Below are 19,354 nucleotides of genomic sequence, written 5' to 3'. Positions count from 1 at the left end.
ACTGCGTCGGAGCCCTGCTGTGGCCAGGGTGGCCCTGTCCTGAGGGAGGCCAGAGAAGGGCAGGAGAGGTCTGCTTGGGAAGAGTCAAGGTGCCAAGCCAGGTCCCAGCCCAAGTCTTGACACCTCATCTGTAAACGAGGGGCCCAGGACACCCTGTGAGGTTGGCAAGTCCTGACTGGACACAGACAGGCCTCTGTCTCTGGATTCCCCGGCACACCCACAGGGCCCGGCCCTCCTGCCCAGGCCCCTCCCTCCACCCTATGCCCCCCAGGATGAGCCTTGCTGATAGAGGAACAAAGAACCTGAGCCAAACAGATTTTAGAAAACAGGTCTTGTGACCAAAAAACACCAGTTCTCAATAGTTAACATTACAAAAAGGTACAAAAATACAAACACTCTAAGCTCACTAACAAATTCTGAATGGTGGCGGGGTCTCTGGAAGCCAGTCAGGGCCCGGGTGCTGCCCCTACCCTGCGCTGAGTACCCCTCTTTCCCATGAGCCCTTGCCCCAGGGCTAGCTGGAGTCAAGGGCTCTCCCTGACCAGACTTTGGCTCAGTGCTCTCAGGAGGACTTGTCAAATCTAAAGTGGCTTTTCCCAGGGCAGGAGTGCTGAGGTGACGACGCTATGAAGCTGGGGTTCGGGGGGGTCTGGAGATGGTGTCCTCCCAACCCAGCACTGGCCCCCTCTCAACAGGCCCCTGTTCTGTCTCACACAGGCTGTTTTCTGGGAAGGAACTCATTTCTCTGGGGTGCCGGAGGGCAGGGAGCAGGATCCTGAGCTCCTTCGAAGCTCCTGCTGCAGCTGCCCCTTCAGGGTGGACACCTGGGGAAGAAAGGGCAGGGAAGTCTAGGTCCTAGTGTGATTTCGGAGAGAAGGAGGGAGTCAATGGAGAGCCACTCAGCCACAGCTTTGGGGACACAGAAGGACCCAATGCTGCCTGAGGCAGGGCAGGTGTGGTATCCCTAAGAGCCAGGATGGCCTTCCTTCCTCTTTGCCCCTTATAGCAGTCAGGTGCCTGCCTGTTGAGCATCCTCAGGGGCTACTCCAGCCCACCTCTGGTGGGCCTAGCTCCAGCCTATGCTCTAGGCGTGGACACGTGACCAGGGCAGCCAAGCCCTGCAGATGTGACTGCATCAGGCACAGTGATCTTGCTGGCCAGTGAGGATACCCCAGGGCTCAGGCTGGTGCCACCAGGAAGATAAAACCCTCCCTTATCTTTTTTTTTTTTTGGTCAGTGGTGGGGTTTGAACTCTGGGCCTGGGCACTGTCCCTGTGCTCCTCAGCTCAAGGCTAGTGCTCTACCACTTGAGCCACAGCACCACTTCTGGTTTTCTAGTAGTTTATTGAAAATAAGAGTCTCACAGACTTTCCTGCCTGGGCTGGCTTTGAATCATGATCCTCAGCTCTTAGCCTCCTGAGTAGCTAGGATTACAGGCGTGAGCCACTGGTGCCCGGCTCCGGGCTGGCTTTGAACTGTGATCCTCAGATCTCAGCCTCCTGAGTAGCTAGGAGTACAGGCGAGAGCCATTGACACCCGGCCTTCCCTTATCTTCTAGAGCAGGACAGAGCCTTAGGTCTCTGGGACTCTGGGAACCTAGAGTCTCCTAGGCTCCCAGGTAGTAGGGAGAACAGGCTAGAGCTGCTGAGGCTACCTGTGCCACCCAGGGAGAAGGCCTGCCTGGGCGTAAAGCCAGGGTGCAGGGTGAGCCCCGTGGAAGGACTGAGCCTGGGGAGCATCACTCAGACTCCTTGTCCGAGTGATGTGGCTGGTACCAGCACTGATCCACCTAGCCCTCTGCAAGTTACAGACACCATCAGCTATTTATGTGACCATCTGTGACCAGCCCTTTCCTCTAAAGCCCCAGTTTCCACCCTGGCTCAACAGCCCCCCCCCGCCCCCCTCCCACCCCCCGTACTGGAGGAAGGGCTATACCTGCTCCTCCAGCCCCCGGACCCGCTGGCGGTGGATGTGCTCCCGCGCCTCCAGAGCGCGCTCCGTCTGCACCTGGGCCCTGCGCAGGTGTGCCACCTCCTGCTGTAGCTCCAGCTGTTGCTGCTCGTCCGCCTCCAGTGGCCCTGGGCCATGGTTCTGCTCCAAGGCCTCCACCTGGGCCTGCAGGATGAGCCACACTTAGGATTCTGGCCCAGTATATGCTGCACATAGCTTCCCTGAAGCATGGCCAGGTGGGGTGAGGAAATCCTTGCTTGTCCCCACCTCACTGGCTGACTGTGAGTCTAAAAATCCTGGGTCAGGCTGTATCCTCTGTCTCTGTGTGTGTGTGTCTCTGTGTGTGTCTCTCCTCTCTCTCTCTCTCTCTCTTTCTCCCTCCCTTCCTCCTCTCCTCTCTCCCAAAGATTGGCTCATGTATACTCAGGAACAAAAGCAAGCCCACCGGTAATCACCATGTTGACTTGATGCAAACGCGCAGTCTCACTACTCTTAGACCTGCATACATGAAAACACCTGGACACAAGCACACGTGCCGCGGGTGTGGGAGATGGTTCCATACACAGGCAAACTCCTGTGGACACTCCCACCTCTTCATGCCCACCTGGGGATGCACAGCTCCCCGCAGACAGACTAGCAGTCCTCTCTCCACGTGAAGAGTCCCCTCCACCCGTAGGAACTGCTCACACTTGACTAGGAATGGATGGAGTTGGGGACCAAAGTGAGGGAGAGGGTGAGGTGCTGGTGGCAGGGGCGAACCTCCAGCTGCTGGATCTGCCTCTGGGCCTCAGCCAGCTCCAGCTCGACCCCAGTGAGGGTGCGGCCCAGGCGGCCCTTCTCGGCACTCAGCTGCACAGCGTCCTCCCGGCTGCGGAGCTTCTCGCGTTCCACCTAGAAGGGAGAACAGAGGCAGATGCCACGGCCAAGACCTATCCAAGCCAGGATCCAAAGGCAGCGAGGGCGCCCCTGGTGAGTGGCGCACCTTGTCAAGCGTCCTCCTGAGGGACACGCGGTCCTTGTCCAGCCGCTGGGCTGAGCCTTCCACTCCGTGCTTCTCAGCTTCCAGCTGTGCCAGGGCACGCTGCAGGCTGCCCAGCCGCTCCTGCAGCCGCTGCCGCTCATCCTGCAGCTTCTGCACCGTGCGTAGGGCCTCGGCCTCACCCTCCTGCCGCTGCTCCAGCACCTGTAGCAGAGGTCAGGCAGTTCTCTTTGTGCCTGTTTCCACATGTGTATAATGCGGTGGTGGCCACGCTGGCCATGCCCCTCCTGGGAGCTTAGGCCAGGGGGTGGGTAAGGCTGCAATGGGTGGAAGGCACCCAGCACGGGCCTCACCTCCCGCAGTTGCTGCAGCTGCCCTTCAGCCTCTGCCCGTTGCAGCTCCAGCTCTGCCAGCTCACCCTGCATGGTCCGCACCTGCTCGCCCAGAGAGCTGCTCTGCTTCCGAGCTTCAGACAATGCCTGCCGGGCAGCATCTAGCCGTTCCTGGGGAACAGAGGTGGATGATGCGAGGCCAACCCTAGGGCTCAAAGGCAAAAGAGTCCCCTCTCCTCTATCTCTGGGCAGGGTCACAGTCCACAAAACTGGTGGGCATATTGTGGGAGCCTTTCACACCCTAACTTCCCCCACTTATCTCTGCACTGGGTCTCTACCAGTGTGTTCCTTCTTTCATTGGGTCTCCTTCATCATGCCAGAGCCTTCCAATTGGCTCCTGCTCCCCTGACCCCACTCTTCCCTCAAGCCTGCTCTCACTGGTTGGCTCTTTAAAACTCTCAGCCAGAAATTACGTAATCACTTAATCACAATAAAAAAAGAAAAAAAAAAAGAACCTCGGGGAAGGTAGGGAGGGAAGGGATAGTAGGGGGAAAACAATATGGAGGGGGTAACAATGTTCAAGAGGAAGTGTACCCATTACCTCACTCATGTAACTGTAACCCTCTGTATAGTATCTTTACAATAAAAAAAAACAAAAAAAACAAAAAAAACTCCCAGCCAGGGCTGGGAAAGTGGCTCAGTGGTAGAGCGCTTGCTTTGCATGCATGAGGCACTGGGTTCGATTCCTCAGCACCACATAAGCAAAAAAGAAAAAAAGCTAGAAGTGGCACTGTGGCTCAAGTGGTAGAGTGTTAGCCTTGAGCTGAAGAGCTGAGGGACAGCGCCCAGGCCCAGAGTTCAGGCCCCACAACCAGACCCCCCCAAAAAAACAACTCCCAGCCAACAGCCCATTGTCTGGCTCACCACTAGTTGGCTCGCCTTCTCCACCACCAGAACCTGTGATCACCATACCTGGAGTACTTGTCGGTCATGTTCGCAGGCAGTTAGGGCCTTCTGAAGGTGCAGGTTCTTGTCTTGGGTGCTGGTGAGGCTGGCACTGCTCTGGGCCAGAGCTTCAGTCAAGCTCTGGACTTTGCCCCGCAGGATCCCCTCACTCTCCTCCACCTTGGCCAGGGCTGCGTTCAGGCGCTCCACCGTCAGCTGCAAGGTTCCTGCCTTCGCCTCGCTGTCTGCCACCTGGGAGGACAGACAGGATGGCAAGGGCTGCACTCCCACTCTGGGCTCCGACAGGTGCGCCCAACCCAAGCTCTCCGTGGATCCTCATTGTTCCTGTGCATTCCCTCTGACAGCCCACCGTGGGTTAACTACCTACGTCCACAGCCCTGAAAGCTTATTGTCCCAGACCCCATATACCTCTTCTCCCTGTTGCCTCTGCCACAATCCTAAAATGTTGTTGTGTACTTGTTGTAAGTGTCCATGCAAGACTAGTGTTATTGAACATGCCAGTTAGGCACTTCTTAGCAGCCAAGGCACAAAGGGAAATGTGGAATCCTCATGCTAACTTGCCCGTGTCCCCGAATGCAGGCTCTCATCACACAGTCCTCAATTTTATTTATTTATATTTTGGCAGGGGTGGGGGAGAGTCCTGGGGCTTGAACTATCCCTGATTTTTTATTTATTTTTGGTCCTGGGGCTTGAACTCAGGATCTGGGTGCTGTCCCTCAGCTCTTCAGCTCAAGGTGAGGACTCTACCCTCATCGCAGCACCACTTCCAGTTTTCTGGTGGTTTATTGGAGATAAGAGTCTCACAGACTTTTCTTCCCAGGCTGGCTTTGAACTCAATCCTCAGATCTCAGCCTCCTGAGTAGTTAGGATTACAGATTTGAGCCACCATTGCCTGGCCCCAGAGTTTCTCTTTTGCTCAAGGCTAGCACTATATTTCAGCCACAGCACCACTTCCAGCTTTCTGTGTTTATGTGGAGCTGAAAAATCAAACCCAGGGCTTCATGCATGCTAGGCAAGCACTCTACCACTAAGCCACATTCCTAGCCCCCTAATTCTTATTTATGGCAGTTCTGGGGGTTTTACTAGGACTGTGCATTGGCTAGGCAAGAGATCTACCACATTTCCAACTCTTCTTTTTTTGTGCCAGTCCTAGGGCTTGAACTCTGGGGCCTGAGCACTGTTGCTAAGCATTCTTTGCTCAAGGTTAGTGCTCTACCACTTGAGCCAAAAATCAACTTCCAGCTTTTCGGTGGCTAATTAGAGGTAAGAGTTTCATGGACTTTCCTGCCCAGGCTGGCTTTGAACTGTGATTCTCAGATCTCAGCCTCCTGAGTGGCTAGCACCACTAGCACCTGCCTTTCTCTTTGCTGTAGTTATTTTTGAGATAGAATCTCAGGCTTTTTACATAGGTCAGTCTCGGACTACTCACTTCTTACACAGTTGGGATTACAGGCACAAAGTACCATGCCTTGCTTATTCTTTGATATAGAGTCTAACTTTTCTTGCTTAGGCCAATGTCAAGAGGCAATCCTCCCAATCTCTACCTCCCAAGTAGCTGAGATTACAGACATGAGCCACCATGGCTAGCCTGATATCTAACTGTATCTGCCTTCTATTAGCTATGTGATAAACAAGGATGAGCCATGTGCCAATGGCTCATGCTGAGATCAGGAAGATCTCAGGACCCCTTCTCAACCAACAGCTGGGTGCAGTGGTACCTTCCTGTCTTTTAGCTATATGAGAGGTTAAAACTGAGAGAATCCTGGTTCTAGGCCAGTCGAAGCAGAAAAATCTGCAAGACCAAGACTATCTCAACAGAAGAAGCTGGGCATACCTGCCAGCTAGTAACAGAAGCCTAGAACAGGTGGATTGTGATCCAGGTACACATTCACGCAGTGACATCTCAAAAATAACCAGTCAAAGGTGGGCACCAGTGGCTCATGCCTGTAATACTAGCTACTCAGGAGGCTGAGACTTGAGGATCCTGGTTCCATGCTCAGGAAGACACATCTAACAGACATTTGTCTCTAATTAACCAGCAAAGAGCAGGAAGTAGAGATGTGGCTCAAGTTGTAGAGTGCCAGCCTTGAGAAAAAAGCCAAGCAAGAGTGTGAGGCCCTGAGTTGAAGCACTACTACTAAAAAAAAAAAAAAAATGCCGGGCCCTAGTGGCTCATGCCTGTAATCCTTGCTACTCAGGAGGCTGAGATCTGAGGATTACAGTTCAAAGCCAGCCCAGGCAGGAAAGTCTGTGAGACTCATTTTTTTTTCTCTTTGGTCGGTCCTGGGGCTTGAACTCTGGGTTTGGGCACTGTCCCTCAGCTCTTCAGGTCAAGGCGAGTGCTCTACCCCTTGAGCCACAGTGCCACTTCCGGTTTTCTAGTGGTTTATTGGAGATAAGAGTCTCACGGACTTTCCTGCCCGGGCTGGCTTTGAACCACGATCCTCAGATCTCAGCCTCCTGAGTAGCTAGGATTATAGGCATGAGCCACCAGCACCCGGCTGAGACTCATTTTTTTTGTTGGTCATGGGGCCTGAACTCTGGGCCTGGGCACTGTCCCTCTTCAGCTCAAGGCTAGTGCTCTACCACCTGTGCCACAGCGCCACTTCCCGCTTTTTCTGTTTATGTGGTGCTGAAGAATCAAACCCAGGGCCTCATGCATGCAAGGCAAGCACTCTACCACTGAGCCACCTTCCCAGCCCCAAAGTCTGTGAGACTCTTATCTCCAATTAACCACCAGAAAACTGGAAGTGGTGCTGTGGCTCAAGTGGTAGAGCATTCAATTTGAACTGAAAAAAAGGTTGGAGGTATGGCTCAGAGGTGGTGCGCTCCTGCCTAGCAAGCACAAGGCCCTGAGTTCAAACCCCAGTACCACCATCACCACCGCCACCACTAGCAAGGATGACCATAATACTTGCCCCAGGGCTGTGGGGGTCACATGGTCTCTGTAAAGTGCTGGGATAGGGTATGCAGATGGAGGGGCTGTGCACAGGGGACTCACCTGTCTCTGCAGGAAGTCCACCCGGTCCTGGAGGGCCTGGGCCTGGGCCTCGCGGTCACTCAGGCCCAGGCGACTGCGCTGCAGCTCCCCCTCGAGCGCGCGCCGCTGCAGCTCCAGCTTGATGGTGCGGCTCTCACAGGCATCCAGCACCTCCTTCAGGCGCCGCTTGTCACTCTCCAACTTCGCCTCAGTGCCCTTCATCTTGCTCATCTTCTCCTGCAGGTGGAGGAGGCTCAAGCCCAACAGGCCCTATCTACCTGCAGTCCCTCCCACACCACACTGCCCTTAGGACAAAGCAGGCCTTGAAGAAATTTTGACTCCTGAGGGACTCCGTTTCCTCCACCGTTCACAGGGTAAGAAGATTTAAAGATCCCAGAACACTGTCCGGTTATGGTTAACAGGTCATGTGACCTAGGATCATCCTCCTACCCTCTGACCCTGTGTCATTGTCTGTACATTGGAAGACTGGACTGTGTGCCCATAGAGCACCAGGGAGAGGAGTGGAAAATGCAGATTCCAGGGCCTTTCCCTGCTCCATGGAATTGCTTTCCAGAATGGCAGGAAGCTGCATGTGTAACCTGAGCTGAGCTGGGCAGCACTGCAGGCCCCACTGTTCTATGGTTTTAGGGGTAAATCTCTGTCCCTAGTCAGTGGTCAGGCAGTGAAGGGAACGTGGGGAGTGGAGACAGTACAGGAAGATGAACTAGGAGTCCTTCAATCCACACTTCCCCTGCAGACATGGCGGGTCAAGATGTCACTGTAGCCCTCCAATCCCACCCAGCCTAGCCCTCACTTAGGGCCGCATTCTGCCTTGTCTGGCCTAGGAGCCCCCACTCTGGCTCCTGCCCAGCTTTGTTCCTGGCCTCCTCCCGGGCCCCTGTGGCTGGGCCTGAGGCCAGAGCTGAAGCCGCAGACATAACAATTCAGTTCCAGCCTGGCCCTCAGCCAGAGGCAGGGGTGGGCTGCAGGACAGGCCTGGAAGGCCAGGAAAAGGAAAAGCAGGGGCTTTGGTTTCTAAAGGCAGGGCTGTCATCACTAAAGCATGGGCCTTCCTGCCTCAGACACACAAACAGACACATACACACACAGCCGTGTCAAACCCAAGAACACTATTCACATAGCTATCCAGAGACCCAGACAAAATGAGAGACTATTCCTAGTGCCCCCTGTACAGAAGCCATGCACAAGAAGCAGACAGCAGACAGGCCAGAGGCCGGACTTGAGTCTGTGACTATCAGTTTCAAGCCCAAACCCTTTCCCTGCAGCTGAGTGGAAATGAGACCCAGAGCTGAGTATGCTCTTGTGGAAAAAGGCACAGGCTACTGTGGGAGACTGCAGAGAAATGGAGGGTAGGGCTTCCACATCCACACAGGCGTACAGGTTCCCCACCTGCCCCCACTGGCCCTCAGCCCCTGCCCACCTGGCTGGCCCGGAGCTCGCTCTCCATGGCCTGTAAGCTCCTCTCCAGTGCAGCCACCTGGTCCAGCGTGGCCCTGCGCTCCCGCTCGCTGCGCCGCACGCTCTCCTCCTGCAGTGCCAGCTCCGCTTGGGCCCCACTCAGCCGCCCATCCACACTGCGCCGGGCTGCAGCCACCACCAAGTCCCATCAGGCCTGACACAGCCCTGAGACCTGAGTCAGGCCACAGAAGCCCAGCCTGCATCCCACCGACCATACATAGCCTGCATGCTTGTCTGTGCCCAATAACTGCAGGTCTGGACAGAGGGTAAGGCTGACCTGAAAGGACTCCTGGAGGAGACAGCCTAGAGCCAGGTCATGGACTGGGGCAGGGCCAATCCCCAGCCTCCCACCTCAGTAGCCAGGGGCACAGAGAGCAGGGGTCCTGGGATCAGCCTCACCTTCCTCGCTCTCAGACACGGTCTTCTGCAGCTGCCTGACCCGCACTACAGCGCTGTCCCTCTCAGCCTCCATCTCAGCCAGCTGACCATTCAGGGCCCTGGTCTGGGCCCGGAGTTCATCCTAGAATCCCAATGCAAAAATGGATAGCCCAGCTTTGACAACCCACAGCCCCTTCAGGGCCCCAGCTCCCAGCCTAGCCCGCCACGCCCAGGCTCACCCGCTCTCGCTGGGTGCTCCGCAGCTCCTGCAGGAAGTCCCGGAGGGCTCCCCGCACCGTCTCTGGGTCCAGGTCTGGAGACACTGGGGAGGTGACAGGTCCTGGGGATGGTGGCTCGGACCCAGGGCTGTGTTCCAAAGGGTTGGGGCTGCTGAGTCCGTCCCCACTTCCTGGAAGAGAACACACTCAGGGATGCAGGAGCCCTAGGTGGTGGTGTCCCATGCATCCTGTACCTGCTGTGTTCAGGAGCGTGTATGAGCCTCCTAGAACAAACCAGGCCACAGTACCCTCTTGCTTAACACCTCTCACCAGCCCTCACAACCTTCACACAAGCTCAGCTTATTTGCTATAGCTTAGAAACTTTGTTGCCTTCTCCCGCATTATCCTCTCATCTTATATGAGCTGGCCACTCTGCATCATCACCTTTAGCTCTCACGTTCTTTTTTTTTTTTTTTTTTTTGTCGGTCGTGGGGCTTGAACTCTGGGTTTGGGCACTGTCCCTCAGCTCTTCAGCTCAAGGCGAGCGCTCTACCACTTGAGCCACAGCGCCACTTCCGGTTTTCTGGTGGTTTATTGGAGATAGGAGTCTCACGGTCTCTCCTGCCAGGGCTGGATTTGAACCGCGATCCTCAGATCTCAGCCTCCTGAGTAGCTAGGATTACAGGCGTGAGCCACCAGCGCCTGGCCAGCTCTCATGTTCTAGAACATTCCCTGTTCTAGCCCTGAGGCCTTCATGCATGCTACTGATTCTTCTGTTTCTCAGTACCCAGTCCATTTGTTAGGCTACTTCTCAGAGGTCTCCCTGACCTTGAGAGGTCCTAGGGGTCTGATATCTCCTCCCCACTCAACCCATGTCAGAGGGCTAGGACCACATTATTCCTGTCTACCATGGTGTCCCCAGGACCCAGGCCATGGGTGGCACTACCAGCCTTATTTATTTTTTTGCCAGTCCTGGGGCTTGAACTCAGGGCCTGGGCACTGACTCTGAGCTTTTAGGCTCAAAGATAGTGCTCTACCACTTGAGTCACTTTTGGTTCTTTGGGTGCTTAACTGGAGATAAGAGTCATGACTTTCTTACCCATGCTGGCTTTGGACTGTGATCCTTAGATCTCAGCCTCCTGAGTAGTTAGGATTACAGGCGTGAGCCACTGGTACCCAGTTCATTTTGACTTTTGGAAACAGGCTCTTGCTATGCAGCAGGCTGGCCTCCAACTCTCTATCCTCCAGTCTCAGCTTCCAGGGTCCCTCAGCTAGGACTTCAGGTATGTGCCACTGCAGCGCTCCTGCTCGGACACCACTGCCATTGAAACTCTGGGCCTTATGGCAGCCTTGGCAGCCTCTGTGCTGTTGACTGCCTTCCTACAGACTCATCTTGTCCACAGTGCCTAGGATCCTAGGAGGGACCAGCTGTGTACTGTGATCCTCCAGATCTCAGGCTCCCAAGTGGCTAAAGTTACATGAGGTATCACTGACCAGCTCTAATCTGTTTTCCATTTCTATAGAGTTGTCAATTCTAGATCTTATACAAATAAGACTCATATTTGTCAATTTGTTACTGATGTATTTATAGTGTCAAGTTTTATCTATGCTGTAGCATTTATCAAAATGTCATTCCTTCTAAAGGCTGAGTTATATTCCATTGGATGGCTATCATGTTTTGTTTATCCTTTTGTGGTGAGCATTTGGGGTGTTACCACATACTGGCTATTGTGAATCATGTTTCAGTGAGCTCTGATATACAGATAATCTGTTGAAATAAAGTCTTCAATTATTTTGGTTAGGGGCTGGGAAGGTGGCTCAGTGGTAGAGCGCTTGCCTTGCATGCTCAAGGCCCTGGGTTTGATTCCTCAGCACCACATAAGCAAAAAGAAAAAAGCCAGAAGTGGCACTGTGGCTCAAGTGGTAGAGCACTAGCCTTGAGCTGAAGAGCTGAGAGACAGTGCCCAGGCCCAGAGTTCAGGCCCCACGACTGGACCCAAAAAAAAAAAAAAAATTATTTTGGTTATATACCTAGGGTCTTGTGGTAACTTTACTTTAGGCTTTTTGCCATTTTCTAGAGAGGCTGCACAGATCAGCAACGTCCTTTGCCTTTTTCCCTGACAGGTTCCACATCAATCACATTTCTAACTGCTGGTACTATGTCTGAACTACTAGCTCTGGGAGCAGACACACCCCTGTTCTGTCTGCTGCTCGATCCCCAGTGTTTAAGGGTTCTTGGCCTGTACTAAGCACTTGAAATACTGAGTGAGAAAGAAGAAATATGATCCAGCAAGGCAATTAGGCTGGCTGTGCCTGTCTGGGAGCGGTTTCACCATCCTAGGCCTGCTGTGGCCTCCCTGAGCTCAGATGGGAGGCTGAGGACTAGAGAGGGCAGGGTTCAAAAACTCAGAAGAGGAGTTGGAAAATTAAGAACCTTTCCTAGCTAGACAGATCAGTGAGGGGGAAGAGCTTGGTGGGGGCGTGGCCAAAGGAGGGTGGGCCCTACGAAGGCAAACGCAGTGGTGCAGTGGGCATGGCCTCCCCAGTACCAGCCTGTATGCATTCCTCCCCACCCTCCCAGCCTCACCTCCTACAGGTGTATCCCGGGCAGGGGAGCCCAGGACTAGGGAGCCCAGCACTGGCCTGGGGGCTGGGCTGGGAGCTCGGCCTAGACCCAGGCCTCTGCGCAGGGCGGAGCGCAGGCCACCCAGCTGGGTCTCCGCCAAGCGCCGCTGTGCCTCCACGCGGGCCAGCTCCGCCTCCAGGCCCTGTGCCCGACCCTCGGCTGCACTCAGCCGCAATGCCAGCTCCGTAGCCTCAGCCCGGGCTGCCTCCAGCCTCAGCTCCAGTCCTCGGGCAACGTCCAGCTGCTTCTTCTCAGCACCACGTGCCTCCTCCAGAGAGCTCTGCAGACCTCGCTCTCGGGCTCTGAACTCGCCCTCCTGCTCCTGCAGCTTCCGCTGGGATCCCTGGAGCTGGGACAAGGCAAAGCCAGAAGGTGAGGGCCACAAGGCCACCCCCACCCAATGGCCCACCTACCCGGCCCAGCTTGGTGCCCACTACCCCAAGTGACCACAACTGTTCTTTAGTGATCTCCACCCAAGCAAGAGGGAGCAATAACAGTGTGGGATTAATCTTCTACCTTTTCCTCAGTGTGTATCGTTTATCAGTAATAGCAGCTAATCTATAATGGATGGGACTTGACAGTACCAGGCTCCCAAATAAACGCACTACTCTGAGTCATCCTAACTCTACAATGATAACAGTGAGGCACAAAGAAGGTAACTCATCTGAGGCCACCCAGCTTTTGTGCTACAGAGCAAGGAGTCAGAGCCTGACACTCTGGTTTCAAAGGCTGTTCTTGGCCTTTGGGCACACAAAACTTAATAATTATCTCCACACCATTGGAGTATTAAAGGCAGTGTGTGGCTACCCAAACACAAACACCACCCTTTGCTTTAGAGAATAAGCACCATCAGTTCACTGGAATTCCATGTACTGAGCACCAACCACCTGGAGCCAGGCATTGGGCCAGTGTCTTTCCTTCCACCACTCCTGCTGCGCTGGCTCCTCTCCCACAAGCACACTAAAGCACAGAGATTAGGAGACTGGATCACACAGTGGAGCCACAGCAGTGAAACAGCCACAAGAGGCTGAGTGGAGAAAGTGCTGGCTTTTAAGGGTCAGACACATCTGGGCAGCTGTGTGATGTTGGGTAGGTGCCTTGGCTTCTCTGTACCCCGGTGTCTGGTTCTCCTAGTAAATGTGGCTAGCAGGACCTGCTGTATGGGGCTGCTGAGAGGATCAAACAAGGTTGCCTTTGTGTCCACATACATTACGCCCACAGTTATTAGGGGAAACTCTGGGAGTGGAAGATAATCACAAGTGCTGGGAGGGCATTCTTAAAGGACTCTAGCACTGGAGGACCCATGTACTTTCTGCTGGAGGGAAGAAGAAGGTAGAGAGCACCCCCCACTTCCAGGCAGTCTGCCCTCCTGTCCAGTTACCTCCTGCCGCAAGGCCTCCAGGCTGGCCTCACCCTTCATTATCCTCTGCCTGAGGCCCAGGGCCTCCCACCTGCTCTCCTTCTCAGCCCGCTCACCCAGAGCCAGGCGGCCCTGCAGCTCTGCCAGCTCCCGGCCCAGCCTGGTATTATCAGTGTCCAACATCTTCATCTGTGAGAAAGAAAGAGCAACAAATGGTGAACTGTGCCCCTGTGCCCTGGCCAGTCCTGGCCCAGGGGACACTCAAGACTCCCTGGTCTTGGGACACACATATCAGCTACCACTCCAAAGGCAAGGAGAGCCAGCCTTGAGCAACCTCACCAATGGCCATGTAATTCTTGGGCCCCAACAACCCTCCACACAGGTAGTAGGGGAATTGAGCCCCAATCAGATCTGGAGTTCACGTGGGTAGGGGAAGGGAGCCAGGGATTTGAGCCCTAATCAGATTTGAAGTTCCACGGGGCAGGAGCCCCAGCCCTGGGGCCACCTGTCATCTGCAAATACAATTCAGATGTTTGATGTGCTTACCCTATGTCTAGCTGTGCTAAGTAAGCAACTTCCTTAGGGCTTGAATTCAGAGCCTCACACTCCCTTGGTGGCCCACTACCATTTGAGCCTCCACCTATGGCTTTTTGCTGGCTATTTGGAAAGAAGAATCTCATGGATTTGTCTGCCTAGGCTGGCTTTAAATCAAGATCCTCAGATCTCACCTTTCTGAGTAGCTAGGATCACAGCTGTGAAACTAGCACCTGACTCTGTTGCTATTACTTGTTTGCTTGGGTTGTTTTGTTTTGTTTTTGGTGGCAGTACTGGGGTTTGAATTCACTTTTGCCAAGCAGGTTTTTTGTTGTTTATTTTGTGCTGGTCCTGCAGCCTGAACTCAAGGCCTGGGTGCTGTCACTGATTTTTTTTTTTTTTTTGCTTAAGGCTAGCACTCTAGCACTTGAGTCACAGCTCCACTTCTGGATTTTTGGTAGTTAACTGGAGGTAAGAGTCTTGTGGACTTTCCTTCCCAGGTTGGCTTCAAAACATGATCTTCAGATCTCAGCCGTCCCAGTAGCTGGGATTATAGGCATGAGTCACCAATGCCTGGCAAGGCAAATGTTCTTACTACCGCCTTTTCAAGATACAGTCTGGCTTCTTGCCCAGTCACACACCTGGACCATGATTCACATATATTAGGCTTCTCATCATAGCTAGGATAATAGGTGAGCACCATCACATTCTGCTCTCACTTGAGAAAGGGTCTTGTGAACTTTCTTGCCCAGGCTGGCTTCAAACTGTGATCCTCAGATCTCAGCCTCCCAATCCTAGCTAGGATTACAGGCATGAGTTACCAGCACTGGCATATTATCCCTTTAGCAATAAGAAAACTTGCTGAAGGTCACTCAGTCCACAAATAGCAGGGCTGGGTTTTGATTCCAGACAAGTGGAGAGAGTTCTAGGTCTGCTCTCCAATGAGTTCAGGTGGGGACAATGCCTACCTAACTCCATGGGAGAGAGACTGAGGAGTACCTGCCGCCTGAGCTCCTGCAGCTCACGCCGGGCCTCCAGCCGAGAGCGCTCCACCTCCTGCAGCCCAGCCCGCAGCTCCCCGGCCTCCTTGCCCACAGCTGTACGCGCCTCCTCCAGAAGGGCCAGCTTCTGTTCCTTATCTTCACTGGCAAGCTTCAGGCTAGAGAGGGTGAGGCACAGGTTTCCTTGGGTAGTGGGAAGAATGGTCTGCGGCTCTATGCAAAAGGCTTCCCTCTGATCCGCGGTGCTGAGCCACAGGGCTGTGGGTAGGCCCTGGGCAGGGGAGGTGCAGTGATGCTGGGAGGAGTCTGGCTGGCATGTGTGGGAGCTGGTGGGTTCCAAGTACAGATCCAACCCTGCCTGCTATGTCCCTCTTCTGAGTAGGAAAGCCACCACTGATGACTCTTGTGCTAGATTGTGGCTAGAAACCAGACCATCCCCACCCGGGCAATTTCCCTGGCCCCATGGTGTGACATCAGGTTCCAGGGGCAAACAGGCCTCCCAAGCCCCCACCTGATCCGCTCGCTCTCGGCCTTCTTCACGGCTGCCCGCAGTTCCTCGTTAGAGCGCCGCAGGGCCTCACGCTCCTTGATGCCCTCACTTAGGCTGCGCCGCAGCTCACTGGCCTCCAAGCGCTGGGCTTCTTGGCCCTCCTGGCTCTCCCGCACCTTGCGCTGCGCCTCTAGAAGGTCCCGCCGCAGCCCGTCACGGGTGTCCTCCAGCAGGCGCAGCTGAGTCCGCAGCTCTTCTGCCTGTGAGTCCAGTACAGGGGCGGGGCTCCGTCAAGCTGGATTCCATGTCCATTCCTGGGGCCCGCCCCTTCCTCCGAGGTGACTCTGACCCCGGGCTGTAAGTGATGATTTGGGGCAAGGCATGCTGAGGTCTGGGCCTGAAATAATTCACTGGAGTCTTCCGGCAGATAATAGCAAGAGGGCAAGGGAACCCCACCCACCCTTTCAGCCCCTCCATGGCTCCCCTGCACACAGCAGATGCTGAGCTAGCCATCCATCACCCCCCAGATGCAGGGACAAAGCTTAACCTTCTGAGATGCCCACAGCAGGTCCAAGATAGCACATGGTAGGATATCTGGGGAGCATGGGTTCAGGCTCACCTCACGGAGGGAGGCCTCCCGCTGCCGGCCCAGGTCTCGGGCCTGCTCCTGTAGCCTCTTTACCTCCTGGGCGTGGGCACCAGCAGCCTCCTCAAGCTGGGCCCGGAGGTCCCGCAGCTCAGATGTCAGGGCATTCACGGTGCTCTGAGGCAGACAGGCGGCTCAAACTTGTTCTGAAGTGTGTCCCCCCACCACTATCTCCAGCCCCAGGGGTTAAGCTGTCCACTTCTAGCTCCAAACACAGCCCCTCTCCTTGCCTGCCAGGCCCTGCTTATTCAGTGCCTAGTGGATGCTATCCACATGGCTGGCTCTTGCTCCAATAGCAGGGCTAAGGCGCAGCCGTTTCATCTCCCTTGGGCAGGGGCCCCAAAGGAAGAGCTGAACTCTCCCCCCCACAGCCTAGAGGCTTCCACCAGGCTGCCTGGTCTATCCTCCAGGTCAGATATGCCCCCAACCCTGGTAGAGGCCAAGCTGCTTACCCGGTCCTGCTCCTGGCGGCTCTGAGCATCTCGCTTCTGCCGCTCCATTTCTAGAGAGATGGCGGCCAGACTGTGCCGTGTCCCCATTAGCTTCTCTGACAGCGCTGTCTTCTCAGATTCCTTCAGGGACAAGGCCTGGGCATGGGCAGGGGACATGGGGCTCAGTGGCCACAGGTGTATACACCCCTCTGCTGCCTGCCATAGGCTCAACAGCACAATCAAGGCCCCTGACAAAACTTGACTTAGCTATCTATCACTGACCTGCCACACTTACAAGGAACCAGTTTGTCACTATACTGACTTTAGCGTTTACTTCTCTTTGGTAGTACTACGATTTGTGTGTGTGTGTGCTGGTACTGGGACTTGAATGCAGGGTCTGGCCATTGTCCCTTAGCATTTTCATTCAAAGTTGGCATTTTACTTCTTGAGCCACAGCTCCACTTCCAGCTTTTTGGTGGTTAATTACAGATAGAGTCGTATTGACTTTCCTGCCCAGGCTGGAAAGTCCTTAGATCTCAGCCTCTTGAACAGGGAGGGTTGTGTGAATTATCAGTGCATGGCTGGCACTAGAGTTTGAACTCAGAGCTTCTTACTTAGGCAAGTGTTTTACCACTTAAGCCAAGCTCCCAGCCCTTTTGGCTTTATTTTTCAAACACAGCCTCCTGTGGCCTCTGACCACCAGTCTCCTATCTATATCTCCTGCATGCTAGGATTACAGTGTGTACTACCACATATAGCTTATTGGTTCAGATGGTGAGGGGTAGGGGAGGAAGTCTCATTAACTTTTTGCCCGGGCTGGCCTCAAACCACAATGCTCCCAATCTCCACCAAGTAGCCAGTATTCCAGGTATGTGCAACTATGTCCCACACTCTCTCTCTCTCTGTCTCTTGAGATAGGGTATCACTATTATCTCAGACTGGCCTGTAACTCTTGATCCTTCCACCTCAGCCTCCTGAATGCTAGAATTACAGGCATGTGCAACCATGCCATCATCCCCATCTTATAGATGAGGAAACTAAAGCTCAAAGAGGGAAATGACTTTCCCAGGTGACACAACAGGTGAGGGGAAATGAATACCATTTTCACTGCCTTCCCAGCATTATAGGAAAGTCAAGAATTAGCTCTTGCCAGGCGCCAGTGGCTCACGCCTGTAATCCTAGCTACTCAGGAGGCCGAGATCTGAGGATCTCAGTTCAAAGCCAGCCCTGGCAGGAAAGTCCGAGAGACTCTTATCTCCAATTAATCACCAGGAAACCAGCAGTGGCACTGTGGCTCAAGTAGCAGAGCGCTAACCTTGAGCTGAAAATCTCAGGGTCAATGCCCAGGCTCAGAGTTCAAGCCCCATGACCGGAAAAAAAAAAAAGAAAAAGAATTAGCTCTCAGGCAAGGCCAGTTGTGCCTGTAGTCATCATGGCAGCTGCCCAGAAGGTGACTCTGAGGATGCCCGACCCAGAGGGGTTGGAGGAGGGACAGGAGAGTGCAGGATGCTTTCCTAGTATCACTGACACTGTGAGCCAGACCTAGGCCTTGTGATGTGTTCCACATCCCTCCAACTCCCATCCCACAGATGAGGGAACTGACGTTTGAGGGAACATGACCCACCCCTGGGCTCCGAGCCCCAAGACTTTCCCCCAAGTCACACACCTGCTGCTTCTCACTCTCAGCCAGGAGCAGGCCCTCATCCCGCTCCTGCTGCAGGGCAGCAATCTCCTCACTCAGCTCCTCCTTCTCAGCCTCCATCCGGGCCAGCAGCTCCTCCCGCTCCCGCTGCAGCTGGGCCTGCAGCTGAGTCCGCTCTGCCTGCAGCTCCCGCCATGCTGTCTCCTGTGGTCCAAGCCCAGTCATGTGACACACCAGGAGGGGCCCAGGAAGCCCCTCCCATTTCTCAGGGGCATTCAGCAAGGGCCCAAGTGTCACACAGCTAAGAAACAGGACCAAGTCACTGTAAGGTGGGCTGTGACGAGGACACTAGGACTATGAAAGCCCTGAGAGCAGCAGCACCTGCACTGGGTCAGAGAACCCTCCAACCAGGTAAGGAGAAGCGAAGAACTCAGGCCAGGAACCTAGTCCAGGAAAGGCCGGGAAAGGCTCTGGCAAGACACAGGGATTGTGAGAACAGTGAGGGCAGCAGGAGCCTCAAGCCCAGGTGACAAGGAATATCTAAAGTTTAGATGAAGGCCTTTCAGACATCTGTGGAACAAGGATCAGGGATGAATGTGAGGAATGAATGGGTCTGGGGCCCAGGGGAGGCAGAGGACATAGACAGGAGGGTACAGATTCAGGGATATTCACAGGCCACACTAAGCAGAGCAGGGGACAAGAGTAGTAATGGGTTGGTATCAAGGAGTCTGGCTCACTGAGGACAGTGGGCAGGAGGGCCCATGGGCAAAGGACAGCTCACTTAAGGAGCCAAGGACAGCTGTCCGGCCCAGGATTGGCCTCTAGAACTTGGTGAAAAGCCAGCCATGGTGGCCCTTCTTCAAGTGCTGTGCTGCCACCTGCTGGAGACATGTGATGTCTACCAGGATCTGTGGAGACCCAGAGGGGCCCAGGGCCCTCTCTACTCTATAACAGGTTCCTGAGACTGTGGAAGTAGCCCTGTCCAGGCTGGGTGTCTCAGAGCCTTGTCTTGAGGGCCACTCTGGAGAATATTGTAGTGTCAGTAAGAGCAATTTTTGTTTACCAAGTGTCAGTCTCCTTATATAGGTTATCTGACACCATCCTAGTACCTCCCATCACCTACCCCATCTCTATAAATGGGGAAATGAAGGCACAGAGACCTTAGGTAGCAGCATTAGCATGTAACCAAGATCAGATTCAAATGTAGGGAAGGTAAATCCAGAGCCAGAGTTCTAATAACTTCCCTGGCCCTGCTTTCTTACATGCTCAGGTCCCAGAGTAATCCTCCATGTTAGCAAATGAAAGCGCACATCTGCTACACATTATATTGGCCTTTCTCAAA

The 19,354-nt window shown here is 54.3% G+C and overlaps 1 protein-coding gene across 1 annotated transcript in view; it reads right to left on the bottom strand.

Moving 5' to 3' along the window:
• Positions 1–312: 312 nt before the first annotated feature.
• The window catches only part of Crocc (ciliary rootlet coiled-coil, rootletin), a 42,112-nt gene continuing 23,070 nt past the window's right edge, over positions 313–19,354 (bottom strand). Inside the window, exons 21-37 of the mRNA XM_042669778.1 lie at positions 18,037–18,216; positions 16,392–16,526; positions 15,913–16,056; positions 15,315–15,553; positions 14,802–14,961; positions 13,290–13,457; positions 11,870–12,257; positions 9,304–9,473; positions 9,086–9,206; positions 8,649–8,812; positions 7,229–7,444; positions 4,234–4,458; positions 3,283–3,432; positions 2,933–3,133; positions 2,710–2,841; positions 1,936–2,115; positions 313–824 (exon numbers count right to left, since the gene is read on the bottom strand). Of these exons, the coding sequence (XP_042525712.1) occupies positions 738–824; positions 1,936–2,115; positions 2,710–2,841; positions 2,933–3,133; positions 3,283–3,432; positions 4,234–4,458; positions 7,229–7,444; positions 8,649–8,812; positions 9,086–9,206; positions 9,304–9,473; positions 11,870–12,257; positions 13,290–13,457; positions 14,802–14,961; positions 15,315–15,553; positions 15,913–16,056; positions 16,392–16,526; positions 18,037–18,216 (3,060 nt within the window). The 3' untranslated portion in view covers positions 313–737. The remainder of the gene's footprint in view (positions 825–1,935; positions 2,116–2,709; positions 2,842–2,932; positions 3,134–3,282; positions 3,433–4,233; positions 4,459–7,228; positions 7,445–8,648; positions 8,813–9,085; positions 9,207–9,303; positions 9,474–11,869; positions 12,258–13,289; positions 13,458–14,801; positions 14,962–15,314; positions 15,554–15,912; positions 16,057–16,391; positions 16,527–18,036; positions 18,217–19,354) is intronic.

Source organism: Dipodomys spectabilis, unplaced genomic scaffold, assembly GCF_019054845.1.
Source record: "Dipodomys spectabilis isolate Male_0828 unplaced genomic scaffold, ASM1905484v1 ptg000504l, whole genome shotgun sequence".
NCBI classification, from domain to species: domain Eukaryota; kingdom Metazoa; phylum Chordata; class Mammalia; order Rodentia; family Heteromyidae; genus Dipodomys; species Dipodomys spectabilis.
Note: the sequence above shows the minus strand (reverse complement) of the source record. Positions and strands in the feature narration are given on the sequence as shown.